The sequence below is a fragment of the Triticum aestivum genome, chromosome 7D, assembly GCF_018294505.1.
Source record: "Triticum aestivum cultivar Chinese Spring chromosome 7D, IWGSC CS RefSeq v2.1, whole genome shotgun sequence".
NCBI classification, from domain to species: domain Eukaryota; kingdom Viridiplantae; phylum Streptophyta; class Magnoliopsida; order Poales; family Poaceae; genus Triticum; species Triticum aestivum.
Genome location: NC_057814.1, coordinates 131,806,713 through 131,820,780, shown reverse-complemented (window position 1 = coordinate 131,820,780; position 14,068 = coordinate 131,806,713). Strand labels below are relative to the sequence as shown.

The 14,068-nt window shown below is 52.7% G+C and overlaps 2 protein-coding genes across 2 annotated transcripts; one reads left to right on the top strand and one right to left on the bottom strand.

The window, feature by feature from the left end:
- Positions 1-8,783: 8,783 nt before the first annotated feature.
- Positions 8,784-10,298, bottom strand: LOC123167817 (SNW/SKI-interacting protein A). Its single transcript, XM_044585679.1, has 3 exons — positions 9,236-10,298; positions 9,009-9,109; positions 8,784-8,919 (listed from the first exon to the last, which is right to left on the bottom strand). The coding sequence occupies exons 1-2, from the start codon at positions 10,169-10,171 to the stop codon at positions 9,041-9,043; spliced, it is 1,005 nt and encodes a 334-aa protein (XP_044441614.1). The 5' UTR covers positions 10,172-10,298; the 3' UTR covers positions 8,784-8,919; positions 9,009-9,040.
- Positions 10,299-10,412: 114 nt separating this feature from the next.
- On the top strand, positions 10,413-13,221 carry LOC123170963 (uncharacterized). The gene is made up of 3 exons (XM_044588655.1): positions 10,413-10,719; positions 12,099-12,876; positions 13,019-13,221. The coding sequence occupies exons 2-3, from the start codon at positions 12,099-12,101 to the stop codon at positions 13,219-13,221; spliced, it is 981 nt and encodes a 326-aa protein (XP_044444590.1). The 5' UTR covers positions 10,413-10,719.
- Positions 13,222-14,068: the final 847 nt, after the last annotated feature.

Sequence of the window (14,068 nt, the reverse complement as noted above, 5' to 3'; positions counted from 1 at the left end):
GGGTACCGATCATCTTCGTCATCTTCGCCATAGTCCGTCAATGCACGCGAGCGCAGCTTCTCCGGACGGCCCACCGGGATTCGCTCCGACATCCAAATGGAGAGGCCCCATACACATCCACACATACCGGACGTGTCTTCCGCCCTCTGGGTCACGTCGTCAAGCTACAAAACAAGTATAGATGATAAGATGTCATAATCTAAAGCAGCACACGTCCATGATATTTGAAACAGAGTGATATTCACTTACCGAACGGTATAGGTAGGCGAGGCCGGCGGCGCCCCAGCTGTACCCCGCATCCCAGTCATTTAGGAAGTCGAGATATATCCATAGGGCAGAGTTCCCGAAGCAGTCTGGAAACACTACCTCCGTGAGAAGATACCACAGGTAGGCCCTGGCGTACTGCTCCACCACCCGGGGTTCTGCATCTTCCGGGCACTTGCTCCGGTACTTGAGGAGCCATGGCAGCGGTACGCCGGAAGTCCGGTTGTTCTTAGCAGGGGGCAGTCGCCAATGAGGGCGACAACCCTATCGTGCCAGTTCGTCCTCTCCACTCGTCCTGTGAGAGCACGACCCTCGAGCGATAGGGCTGTAATCATCCCCCAATCCTGGAGGGTCATGGTCATCTCCCCACATGGAAGATGGAAGCTCTGCGTCTCTGGCTGCCACCGGTTGATCAAAGCCGTGAGAGCTGAGTGGACAAGCGTCGGCGGCTTATGCTTGAACTGCAGGACGAAACCCAATAGTCGGGCTCTCCTGTAGAACTGTGTGTACCGCTCGTCGTGCTCCATCTTAACGGTTGTCTTGTGAGACCTCATCCGCAGTGGCGGGAGCATCTGTGAAAATCAAGAACCAAAGCATAATTAGCATAGACATAATACCTAGCAACTTGTTTTCATCAATTTGAAAGACTTGGTTTAAGAATGGTAATTACCACTCCATTCTCAAATGTCATCAATTTGGAAGACTTGAAAGACTAAGTTCGACAAGGGTCACCATGCCCCTTTCATTGAGAATGGAGTGGTAATTACCATTCTTAAACCAAATCTTTCAAATTGATGAAAACAAGTTGCTAACTATTATGTCTATGCTAATTATGCTTTGGTTCTTGATTTTCACAGATGCTCCCATCACTGCGGATGAGGGCTCACAAGACGACCGTTAAGATGGAGTACGAAGAGCGGTATGCACCGTTCTTCAGGAGAGCCTGACTATTGGGTTTCGTCCTGCAGTTCAAGCGTAAGCCGCGGACGCTCGTCCACTCAGCTCTCACGGCTTTGATCGACCGGTGGCGGCTAGAGACGCACAACTTCCATCTTCCATGTGGGAAGATGACCGTGACCCTCCAGGATTGGGGGATGATTACGGCCCTACCGCTCGAGGGTCGTGCTCTCACAGGACGAGTGGAGAGGACAAACTGGCACAATAGGGTTGTCGCCCTCATCGGCGACTGCCCCCCTGCTAAGAACAACCGGACTTCCGGCGTACCGCTGCCATGGCTCCTCAAGTATCGGAGCAAGTGCCCGGAAGATGCAGAACCCCGGGTGGTGGAGCAGTACGCTAGGGCCTACCTGTGGTATCTTCTCACGGAGGTAGTGTTTTCAAACTGCTCCGGGAACTCTGCCATATGGATGGGTCTCGACTTCCTAAATGACTGGGATGTGGGGTACAGCTGGGGGGCCGCCGGCCTCGCCTACCTATACCGTTCGGTAAGTGAATATCACTCTGTTTCAAATATCATGGACGTGTGCTGCTTTAGATTATGTCATCTTATCCTCTATACTTGTTTTGTAGCTTGACGACGCGACCCAGGGGGCGGAAGACACGTCCGGTATGTGTGGATGTGTATGGGGCCTCTCCATTTGGATGTGGAACGAATCCCGGTGGGCCGTTCGGAGAAGCTACGCTCACGTGCATGGATGGACTATGGCGAAGATGACGGAGATGATCAGTACCCGACCGTCGCATACGCTTGGGACGTGGTGCGTGTCTACGCGGGCGAATCCAAGGCCTTGTACAAGGTCTTCAGCAACGAGCTTGATGCTCTGACAGTTTTTCAGGTATAAGAACTAGATTTCGAATAGTTTCGATGACACTTTCACTTGGGCTTACCATTGTTTGGTACTAGGTTACTTGGCGGCCGTATGATGATGAACGAGAGTGGGGGTTCACGCTGAACAGCATGTGCAAGCAGGACCGGCTTCTCTGGCGGTGCATCGTGCCCATGATTTGTGTCTATGTCGTGGAGTACCACTTGCCACAGCGCGTTGCCGCGCAAGTTGGTAAGGCGCAACGCACACCACCAGCCGGCATCGTCACCGATACCGGTGGCTACGACCTACACCAGTGAGTACCACCACGCGTCCTCATCGACGCCAAGTTCTTGTTTTGATGTTTTACATTCATTCTTAGGGTGTTCTACATTCTTTCTTATGCATTGCAGGATGAGCAGCCAGAAGAATCAGTCAATCATAGATTGGGAAAACCAACATGCGAGATATGTGAAGGAATGGAACGAGTGGAGAACTCGCAAAGATGTGGAGCGGAAAGTGATTGATTGGAACGAGTACGAGGATCACATGTTGTGGTACGACGATGGCATCAAGCATCGTCTGCGTCTGAGGCCCCAGTGGACGACAGCAGATGCCGAAGACCTGTTCGATGACGCCTCCGAGAATGAAGCCTACAATGATATCATCAGAGAGCTTAAAGGTGGGTTTAGGGAGTACGGACCCCTCATGAACATAGTGGTAAGATGTTTTAATCTGTTTTCAACCGATGGTTGGATGAAATCAACTTTAGTGATACTGACTCATTTTATTACTTTGCAGTCTTCGGAGCTGAACAAAAGCATTTTTGAAGCCTCGCTTAGTTCTATAACCGGGACTTGGGCTAGTGAGAACAAGTTGAGGGGAATGGTGAAGGTAACATGGAGTTCATTTGCTTAAGTTCGTCATTGCAGAAGTTCTCATTGTTTATTGTTTCGTTCTCATTGCAGAAGTTCGTCAACAAATGTCGCAAGCTTGTGGGCCTGCTATCCGGGTGAGGCCTAGCCGGCCTATCGGTGTCGTTTGTGTCGTGCTAGGCCGTGTTTGCTTGCACAAGACAGGCATGCGCGTCCGCCCGCCTTAGTGTGTGACACTCGATTGCACCTGTCTTGTCTGGGTACCCTGCTGCATATGCACTCGGCTTGATGTGCTACGAATGTGAACGTCAAACATCCAGTTAACACTAGCAGAGTATAACAGACTTTTTAGGTAGATACAAAAGTAAGGGGCGGCGGACGAGTCGGTGTGGGCAAGTAGATGGTCAAAAGGCGACGAGTGGCGGGTGTACAAGCAGCTTGGCTAGAAAAGTTTGGTCCGCCGTGCCACAATCATGTGGGGGGTCATGTGCGCGGGCCTACGCTTTGGTCACATGTATCGTCTACCGAGAAAGTGCGATGGGACCACGTGGCGGATGGGTTGGGCACTCGCCTGACATCATTATGTTTGGGACAATGCCTCCTTGCCGATAACCCTCTATCTGTGTTATTTATGGTTAATAATATGCGGTGATGTGTGATACTTTTGCTTTTGTGTTTTCCCCATCTTGTTCTTCGGTGCTTCCCCCTCCACCTTTTGCCCGTAATCTACTTTCAGGCCAGCCGAGTCCTACCACCTTGGTTGTCATGTGTAGGAAAGAAACAGAAGGCAACGACCGATTTCCTCGGGTCTACCGGAAGGGTGTTAGATCTGGACAGCCTGCCTGCTCACCCAGCGCCACCAAGGGAAGTGGTTGCCTTCATTGGTGTTTAAGTGCAACTAAATAAGCTCTCCATGCTTGGTTGCATTCCAGCGTAGGCGGTGGCTTCTTGGCGTGCCATGACTAGGGGCATTCCTCAACCACAGAGGTCGTGTTGGTGCCTCAGGATGACGAGCAAGTGGTGTTGCTGCCTTTCGTGATGCGAGGGATGTCTCTATCGCTTCATCATTTCTTTTGTGTGTTACTCTTCTTCTATGGCCTCTAGCTGCATCACCTTGTCCCTAATGGAATCTTTCACATCGTTTTCTTCATTGCATTGTGTGAGTGTTTATTGGGGAGTCAGTCGCATCTTGGCTTGTGGAGGAAGTACTTCCATGTAAAGGCCTGAAGAACGACGACCATCTATGAGAGTGTGGTTGTCCTCTCATACAAGTGTGGGGAAATGTAAAATACTTCGATCTGTGATCGCCCGACTCTGTGAAGACATGGTAGCAAGGTTGGTTCTACTTTCCCAACACCTTGAATGGCGATGAGAAGATGGGGGTGCAACCATTCTCGTGTAATCGACATGTGCGGCAGAGGTCTTGGGGTGAGCTGATGGATCTCGACACATCTGAGGAGACACAGATCCTTGATGGGGCAGTGGAGGCCCTCACGAAAAGCTACCTTGCTAGCAAGCAATCTTTAGTTGGATGGGTAGGCGGATCCAACCACTCCGCACAAGGGCATGTCTGGTGTACGAGGATTTGACTGCGATGGTGAAAGCCTACTACGATCAGAAATGGACCCTTTCCTGGTGAAGTTGAAGTCCTAGAGTTCCAGTTAGGTCCCCGCATTGTTTTGTACTCGTCCAAAAATGAGGGCATGAGAGTTAGTATCCGGATGTGTCTTCTCTTTTTTCATTTGCCTTTCTCTTACCTATGAAAAGTAATCCGATTTTTTTTCTCTAGAAGAGATTCAAGGAATTTTTTTGTATTCCAGCGCTTTAAGAGGGCAACATGGCAGATAATGTGTGTTTGCTGGACCCAATAGGCATGAAGAAAGGCACACTAGAAAATGGCAGAGACTATGCCCACATGGCGGGATAAAATGAAGACGATGATGCCAAGAGGTTGTCTAAGTTTACAGTGCACCTCCTGGATTGTGATGAGGTGAATGGTGGTGATAAGGCAGGGATGAAGCAACCTCCTAAACGGAGACACGGAGCTAATGCCTTTGGCTCGCAGAATCCCATTGCAGATTGTGTTCGGACATCATCAGAAGGCTCAGGCAGCGTGCCTTCCATGCACGGAACTAGGTCGGAGGCAAGCACTAGAAAATGTGTGCTATATTGTGACAAAAATCCTAGTGACAGGCCAAAAAATTGTCACTTAAGATCATTTTCTGTGACGGTTTTTGGTCGCCAGCTCATTTCCTCCCAAAGTAGTGCCCTGGGAAACTATGGTGAAGTTCTTGCCTGAGTTTAGCCGACGCATTTGACCGTCACTAGGTATGTGCATATTTTACGATGATTTTTACCATCACAGAAAATGTTCAGCGGGATAGAGACTAAAAAAAGGTGCGGTGGGGTTCAAGCATAGTTTTGCGTTTTTCTGCCAAAGGAGATTATGAACATATTATAATCAAATTTGTAGGGGTTATGAGTTGAGATGCTCACTATTGAAATCCATTGAAATTTTCTAGTACATGCTCTCATTTTATTAAACTATGAAGTGATATACTCCCATTGTTCCATAATGTAGTCATCTGGAATTTTTTTGAAAAGTCAAACCCCAGCTCGAGCCCAACACGACCATGGCGTCGGCAAGCGTGTGGGTGTCCTTACCTGTGCAGGCAGTGGCGGAGGAAGGAAGGGAATGGAGAGGCTAGGATTAGGGCGACGCGTTTGACATGCTTATAGGCTCTAAGGAGGAGCTTCGGTCATCAAATCAACGCTGTTGTCATTGTGGCTCCTCTGGATGCTCTGCCGTACAGGGAGAAGACGATGAAATAGAGGGGGATCGATGCTGGTGGGCTGGCTTTGGCTCAGAGGTAAGTGGGTTGCGTGGCTAGGAGGTAAGTTGGGCTGCGGCCTAGGCTTCTCTCTCTCCTCTAATTCTTTCCTTTTTCTCTTTTCTTCAAACAGAAAACTTGCGAGAAAAGTAAGGCAGGGATAGAGATGGAATTTGGCAGAGATGGAGATATTTCTAGAGTCCTGGATTTATGCCCAATTTTATAAAATGCCCTGGCAATTTTAAAAACTAAAAATTAAACCAAGTTTGAATTTAATTCAAACTTGAATGAATTTTGAATCTGTCCATAACATTTTGAAACGAGCTGAAATTTGGTGGAGTCGGTCTTAGGGTTTTTTAGAAATATAGTGAACATTTATTGGAATCAGGAAAAGTGCCACTTGAGATAAATGGATAAAATGGAAGAAAAGAAACTAGGGTGGGGTTTTGGACTAGATGGTGGTTGAGTTGGTTTGGTGGCAAGAGGCAGGAGGCAAGATGAAGGTGAGAAGGAGTTTCACACAAGATCACAACAAAATCAAATATGCCACAACAAAGCAATGATGATTATGATGCATGATGCAAAAACACACACACATTATATAGCATGCAAGCATGACGATAACACAAACTAATGGGGGTCTCAGTCTTGGGTTGTCACAACCCGTATGTCAAAAATGTTGACTAGTCAAACATGGTGGAACAGTTGTTAGTGATGGATTTATCATCATCAAAAACTATGATGAGGGAAAGATTATCCATCTAAGGTGACAATATTTCAAGTATGAGGAGACTGAGTAAAGCAGACTAGCCATGTGATGTTGTCTTGGTGTCATGCAAGAAAAAACCGATGGTTTTTAGGTAACACATGCTAATGTTGTAGTTATATGCTTAAGAGCATCTCTAGCAGACCCCGTATAATGCCGACCCGCAAAATGCATTTACAGTTCGCGGAAAACCAGATTTGCGGGCCAATGCGGGCGGCGGCCGAGCAGACCTCGCAAAGCGGACCCGTATGCTTTGCGGGGTCTGCTCGGCCGCCGCCCGCGCCGACCCGCAAATCAGTAATTTGCATTTCAATTTCAGACATGAAAACACTTCTTTGCTTTTTTATTTTCTTCAACGGCATTGGATACGTAGTAATTCACCAAATCTTTGCTAGAATAGCAAGACCAAAGAAAACAAGAAACACAATTATGCATTTTAGAAGATATCCAACTTCCATAACTGCTCCCACTAGTTGGATCAATATCTTCTCCATGCCTTAGTTGTTGATCTGCGGATTCTTGATCTTGCATTCTACATTCTTCTTCTTTGATTCTAAAGAAGTAGGCGTTGCTTCCCTCTAGTTTCTTCTCTAATTGCACATGCAGCCGCATCAGTAGCCTCAATTCTACTAAGGAGTGCACAAACATCTATTAAGTTTCTTTCTATCAATAAATCAATGTATTATCCTTCCCAAAACCAAAATGAGCATCCATCTTCCTAGAGACATGTCCATAAGCTATCGAAATTGAACCGAATAGGGTGACCAAGCCGAATGGAAACAACAACATACCCCGTTGTTTTCGCATTTGAAGAATACCCATCCGAGGTGCTTGGGCGTGCTAGAAGTTAGCCGCAGCACTGTCCGCGTGTAGTCATCGCACTATATGAGCGGCATCGGCGAGCCAGCGAGCCGCTGCGCGAGCGCCGAGCCCGGCGGACAGCCGGCCAGATCCTTGCCGGCAAACCGACGACGATGGCTACAGGACGAACCAGTACCTGCATGCGGCGCTGGGGCTTTGCCGGGGCTGCGCGGGGTGCTCCCCGACCAATCCATTGCTTGGCGCAGCCACCGATGGCCGGAAACACCAAATCCGGCCGCCGTGATGAACAGCCGCCGATCTGCTCGTTTCCGGCCCGCCGACGCAGGAAGAAGTGGCGGAGGGCAAGCTCGGGCGTGTGGCGGCCCTCCGGCGTGATCCCGTCGGCTAGTTTGGTCGGAATCGTAGGCGGCGGCCCGGCGGCGAGGGGTGGGGAGAAGCGCGGGGCGTGGGGGAGAGGGGCGGCGGGGGTGGGGAAAAGCGCGGGCTGAAATGTCTGCCCCGCCAACTGCTACCGCTATATACAGGGCGGCGACGGGGCGAGGGGGGAACACGCGTTTTCGCAGGTTGGGACGGGAATTATGCCGCGCCCCGCAAAAAAAATTATGGGTCGAACACGTTTGTAGCGGGGCAAGGCCAGAGCACCAAAATGCAGTAAAAACACGCACTGCGATATGGCCAGTGCCTTCCGCCGATGCTGGTCCGCCCGCTCCGCGCGGCGCCTTGCCGTCCTCTCCGCCCAGAAGGCGCGCTCGTTGGCGACGTCCTCTGGGTGGTGCCGGCGCCACTCCGCCATGGCTCGCTCATCCTCCTCGGGGATGAGGAGGCGGCGCTGCCGCCGACGGTGCTCCGCACGGTCCAGGTCCGTGATAAGACGAGGAGGAAGGGCGACGGCCTGCGCCTGCTCACGCCTGTAGACGTCGCGGAAGTTCATCTTCGAGCGAGGCCTATCAAGGCGCCACGCCGCCGCGTCGTACGCGCGGGCGGCCTCGTGCGGGGTCTCGAATGTGCCGAGGCCGAGGCGGACGTCGCCGGACCGGATCTCAGCGTAGTACGCGCCGGAGGGGCGCTTGCGGACACTGCGGCAGCCCGAAGATGAACGACGGTGCGGCGGCATGGTGGCGCGGTGGTGGCGGGGCGCTGAAGCGGCGAGAAAGTAGAGGAAGCGGCGAGAAAGCAGTGGAAGCGGTGAGGAGGCAGGGGAAATGCGCGCGTGGCAGTGTGGAGCACCGCGTGGCGAGCGCCGCAATTTATAGACAAGCCGGAAGCGGTGCGCCAAATCTACCGCACGACTGACAGCTTTCTCCCGCGCGCGCGCAAACGTTTACCGCACACGTTTGTTTCCCGCCTAAGCTGGAGCGCGCGAAAACTTCCCGCACGCTAAATGAGCATTTTAGCGCGCGCGCGTCTTTTGGCGCGGCTGTTGGAGATGCTCTAACGAAATATATTTTGGATTACGCTGGATTTTGCTGTTCGCGCAAAACAATTGGGCTATCTCGGCAAAGGAACAAAAGTACCTTGTAAAAGATCCGTGGGGAAGATGGAGCCTGATCAAAGCAATGACAATGTTCTTGAGACTAATAACGACTGCTCTGAACCTACAGAAGTTTATATGATACATATGAAACGGGAACACAAACTGAAACAATAACAATCTAGCATAAATTAGAGGAATCACCGACATTACCAGCAACACATGCGGGCCGAATCCTGATCATACTATGAGATGTGTAGCATCGATCCTAGCAGTTCGTCCAGATTGAAATCATCCATACCTAAGCAGGCAAACTGAAGCATATGGAAACAGGAAACTGAATTTCAGCAAGAGAGGCATACGTTTCAATAACAATAACAAAAACCATGAGATCAATTTCTTGCTGGTAAGGAAGATCAGTGCTCCTTCCCCTTCTTCACCTGAGACATGAACTGGTCGAGGTCGAAGGGGTCGCCGCCCTTCTCCGGCTCATCATGCCCGACCGGCCTCTCCCGCTTGACACCCGCCCTGACCTTCGGTGCTCCGCCGGAGAGCCCCTTGTCGGGTTTGGACCTTCCCGTCTTGGCAAGCCGCTGCTTATCGGCATTGCCGTGCATGTCAGAGCCGCCTTGCTTTGCTTTGGAGTGCAGGTCGCGCGGCTCCTCCCGGACAGGGGCCGCCGGAGAAGCTTCAGCGTCGGCTCTGTTCGCGCGCGCCACCCTGGCGAGCCGTCGCAGCTGCTTCTCCCGCCGCTCCTTCTCCTTCATCTGCAGCTCCTGCTGCATCTTCTTCCGCATCAAGACGGCCTCCCTGGCCTTCTTCTCCGCGACGTACAGCGCCTCCGCGAGCATGGCGAAGTTGCTTGCTACCTGATCGCCCCGCGTCCCCCGGCCATCCGACGACGCCAACTGCCGCTTGTCGAGCGGGATCGAGTACCCCTTGGGGTTCTTCCAGTCGGAGACGCAGGGCGGGATCTTCCAGTCGGCTTGGTCCTTCTGCGAGGGCGGCCGAGGAGGCGAACTCCGTACCGGCACCGGCGGCGGCCGGGACGGCCGGGGCAGCCGTCTGAACTTTATCATGGGCGGATCCAACGGGTCGGTTGAGATCTCCGATAACCTGATGATCCTCTCCGCCGCGCCCGGGTTGGACGCCGTGGACTCCGGCGCTGGGACGTACCTGATGAAGAGCGGGCGGGCACGCTTGTGCGGTTGGATGTCCGCGCCGGGCCGCTCGGTTGCGAGGCGGGCGAGGAGGGCCTTTTCCAAGGCGGCTTTGGTCCTTGCGGTGACGGCCTCATAGTCCACGTCGTCGTCGTCGGAGATCATTGGGACGTCGTCGCCGAGGCAGTAGCACGCGATCTTCGATGCGGATTCCATGGCGAATCTAGGGATTTGGTAGTTTGGGATTAACCGGACGTTTAGATACGATTATATATAGATCGAGGATCAAAGAGTCGGTTTGGCTCCGTTACAAAAACGCCAATACGAGGCCAGGACATTTTCGGCCTACTCCCTCTGTCCTTTCGAGAGTGTACTTCCAACTTAGTTGTAAATGTTGAGAAACCAGCCTGGAGGGGTGGCGGCGGCCGCGTGCAAAACGCACGGGCCGGCCCCTCCCGTTTCTCCTTTTTTGTTAAGTGGGTACTTATCCCTTGTTCACCTATCCCCTATATAAAGCAACGAGGAGCCATCATTGTAACACCTGATCATTGATTAATAAAGCTGGTCTCCTCCATCTCCCTGTGTCACTTTTACTTTCGACTACTTCGACTACTTCGTCTACGACGCTCGCTCTCGCTCCGCAACCTCGGACCGGACTCGCCGGCGGAGTTGCGGAACACGTTATCAGCACGCTTCGCTCCATCAACTCTCCGTCAAGCCTGCGTCAAGCCTGCATCACGCAGGCTTTCGTCGATCCCGCGGAGGTATAAGATCCGATCCCCACTCTTTGCAAAAATGGATTTCTCTCGTTACTATGATTCCGTTTTTGCGATTAGATTATTTTTCGGATACATCTACCTATGGTGTGGATTTCTCTCCCAAAAACCGAGCGGACGAACACGTCGCCGACCAATGTCGATGTTTTTGGATCACGAGAGACTTGTTGACTACACTATACGGGAGTCGGTACAGATCGTGATCCCGATGATCACGGTACCGCCGCGTTGTACCCGACGTACACGCGTCGTGACGTCCCGAAGACGCACGATCTTGCCATCCCGAGGCAGATGACGACGTCCCCGTCGCCAAGCGCTCGACTGCCGTCGCCGCGCTCGCGTGCCCGCTGCACGCGCCGCCCTGCTGGCCGCGACCCCGCTGGTTGCCGGCGCTGCCGTTCTGGCCGTCGCCGTGGCAGCACACCGCGCGCCCGTGGCCGTAGCCGCGCCGCGCTGGCCGTGCTGCTCCGGCCGCGCCGCGCCGGGGCCGAACCGCGCCGCCGCGCCATGGCCGCGCGCCCCGATGGCCGCCGCGTGCTGTGGCCGCCGCCGCCGCAGCCGCCGGCCGTGGCCGCGCCTCGCGCCGTGGCCGAGCGCCCGCGCCGTGGCCGCGCCCCGCACCGTGGCCGCGCCCCGCGCCGTGGCCTCGCGCCTCGCGCCGTGGCCGCGCCACGCCAGTGGCCGTCGCCTCGCCCGGCCCTGGCCAGCCTCGGCAGCGCCCGCGTGCGAGCCCCCGCCGCCGCGCCCGCGTGTGAGCCGCCGCCGCGCCCGCGTGCGAGCCGCCGCCGCCGCTCGGCTGCCAGGGGAAACCCTAGCGCCGTTTGCGTGCAGGAGGCAGCGCCGCGCATGGGCCGGCCCGCTGGCTCCTGGGCCGGATGGGCCCCGGTTGAGGGGATGCCTCCTCTAAAAAAAAAGCGAAGGCACTGGCTGCTGGGCCTAGATGGGCCGCGCGCCATGGGGATTAAAAAAAAGGAGGGGCGCCGGCTGTGGCGTAAAATTGCGGTTTAGCCCCTGTATTTTTCAGTTTTTACGCGTAGTTTATTCCTGCTGTAATATTTCGCGTAGAAACCGCTGGAACTGTCTGTTTTCGCTGAAAATGCGTATTTGGGCTTAAAAATACCTCGGGAATTCAATTTTTGGGCTAGTTTTCACATACTAGATGCGCTTAACATGCTATCTTTTGTAACATGATATTATTGTATGATTTTACTGCTGTAGATTAATTGTTTAGCACTCTTAATCATTTAGTAAGTCATATAATAGCATGTTTTAAATATTGGAACGTCATTTTATTGAATAAGTTTATCAACATCGCTTTGTGCAAAAGATTACCTGCTGTAATCTCATGATTTTTGCATAAATCGCAGATGGCCGGAATTGCCCACAAGGAGTTTCCTGAGTTGGCCCAGACAGGGCTGAACTACCTGTCATGGTCCTCGGACTGCGAGATCTTTCTCCAGGGCAAAACCCTCCTGAGGGCGATCGGTAAGGGGGCCCAGCTGGCCGTCACTGATCCCAAGTTCGAGACTGAGAATGCGCAGGCTCTGCACTTTCTCCGTCATCACCTGTCACCTACTCTGAAAGATGAGTATATGGCTGAGCGCAGTGCTTCTGGCCTTTGGACCGCTCTTAAGCAGCGGTTCGAGCGGCTGAAGTACACTGTGAAGCCACGTGCAGAGGCAGAGTGGATCCGTCTGAGGTTTGCGGACTTCAAGACGGTTGGGGAGTACAATTCGGCTCTGCACCGGATTTGTACGACTCTTCGGTTGTGTGGTACTGAGATTACCGACTCCCAGAAGATTGAGAAAACCCTATCCACTTTCCACCCCGACGCGGTCCAGTCCTCACGGAACTACCGCCAGGGGAACTACACGAGGTATTCAGAGTTGATTGACGTCCTCCAGGTGGCGGAGGCGCAAGACGAGGTTCTCAAAAAGAACTTTGTCGCGCAACCACTTGGGGGGAGATCTCGCCAGGGGGTGCACGCTCTCAAAGTCCGCAAGCCTCAACAGAAGAAGAGGGGCCGGAAGGGCAAGAAGAAGGGCCCTCACCCCCCGCCCCGGCTAAGCAGAACAAGCCGGGCAAGGGAGGACAACGGCCTCAGGACTGCTTCCGTTGTGGCTCGGTGGAGCATTTCTCCCGCCAGTGCCGCGCACCACAGGAGGTCGTTGCTGCATATAAGGCTCGGAAGGCGCGTGAGACGCACCTCGCCTTGGTTCAGGAGGGAGCTCCACCGGCGCCCATGGCGGCACCCGTGATGATTGCTACCCCCCTGCTGCGCCTATAGATGCGACCCCCGTGGTGCCCATCGCGGCAGCTTTGGCGGTCTCTACCGAGGCCCACGTCGCCATGGAGGTTGACCATGTGGCCGCCTCGGCAGCGCCGCCACTAGACATTGATGCTGCCTCCAAGATAATTTCTGAGGAGGATCAGCTCACTAGTATGGAGATTGCGGCGGAAGTGAATGGCTTCTTCACCGAGTCCACTTAGCATACCTCTTTGGTTATCACGATTCCGTGCTTTGCTACAATAAAATTGAATAAATTCGATTTGGTTGTAAGCTCTATGAGAGCATAAACTTATTCTTTACTTTGGCGATTGGATGACATTTATTCATTTATTCCATTATTTATACATGATAGCCTGTTATGTTCTGAGATGTGTGCATTTATTTTTAATGTATTTTCTTCCTCATTACATTAATTAGATGTCATATTTTAGAACGCGTGTGGCGCCCGAATGGAGGAAACGTGCCTTGCCGATAGCGCCACCACTCATACCATTTTACGAGAAACTAAGTACTTTGAGTCCATTAAAAAATCTCCGGGAAGTATTATGACAATCGCCGGCTGCGGTTCTCACATAGTTGGCTCCGGACGAGCCACTATTATACTCCCCATGGGAACAACTTTGCTCATTAATGATGCGTTGTTGTACCCGGAGTCGACTCGTACTCTATTGAGCTTTAGAGACATCCGCGCTAATGGTTTCCATGTTGAGACCGATGATGAAAACGGCAAGGAATGCCTACTCATCACAAAGCGGGATGAAGGTGGTAAACATGTTATCGAGAGGCTTCCTTCGTTTGACACAGGGCTATACTACACTCAGATAGTAGCACCGCCCGTGTACACTACCCTCAAGACCGTCTTTAGAAGCTCTGAACTCTTCTGCCTCTGGCACGATAGGTTAGGCCACCCCGGACTTAGGATGATGAGAAATATAATTAACAACTCGCATGGCCATAATGTTAACGTGAAGAACTTCCCGAATCCTGATGATTTCGTGTGCTCCGCATGCGCTAAGGGGAAGTTAGTCATTAGGCCATCACCCCTCA

Excerpts from the sequence above, each read along its gene's own strand:
- LOC123167817 (XM_044585679.1), bottom strand. The coding sequence starts at position 10,171 with ATGGAATCCGCATCGAAGATCGCGTGCTACTGCCTCGGCGACGACGTC. Across the intron at positions 9,110-9,235 it reads TCGACCAGTTCATGTCTCAG|TTTGCCTGCTTAGGTATGGA; the intron begins GTGAAGAAGGGG and ends CATATGCTTCAG.
- LOC123170963 (XM_044588655.1), top strand. The coding sequence starts at position 12,099 with ATGGCCGGAATTGCCCACAAGGAGTTTCCTGAGTTGGCCCAGACAGGG. Across the intron at positions 12,877-13,018 it reads GTGGAGCATTTCTCCCGCCA|ATGCGACCCCCGTGGTGCCC; the intron begins GTGCCGCGCACC and ends CTGCGCCTATAG.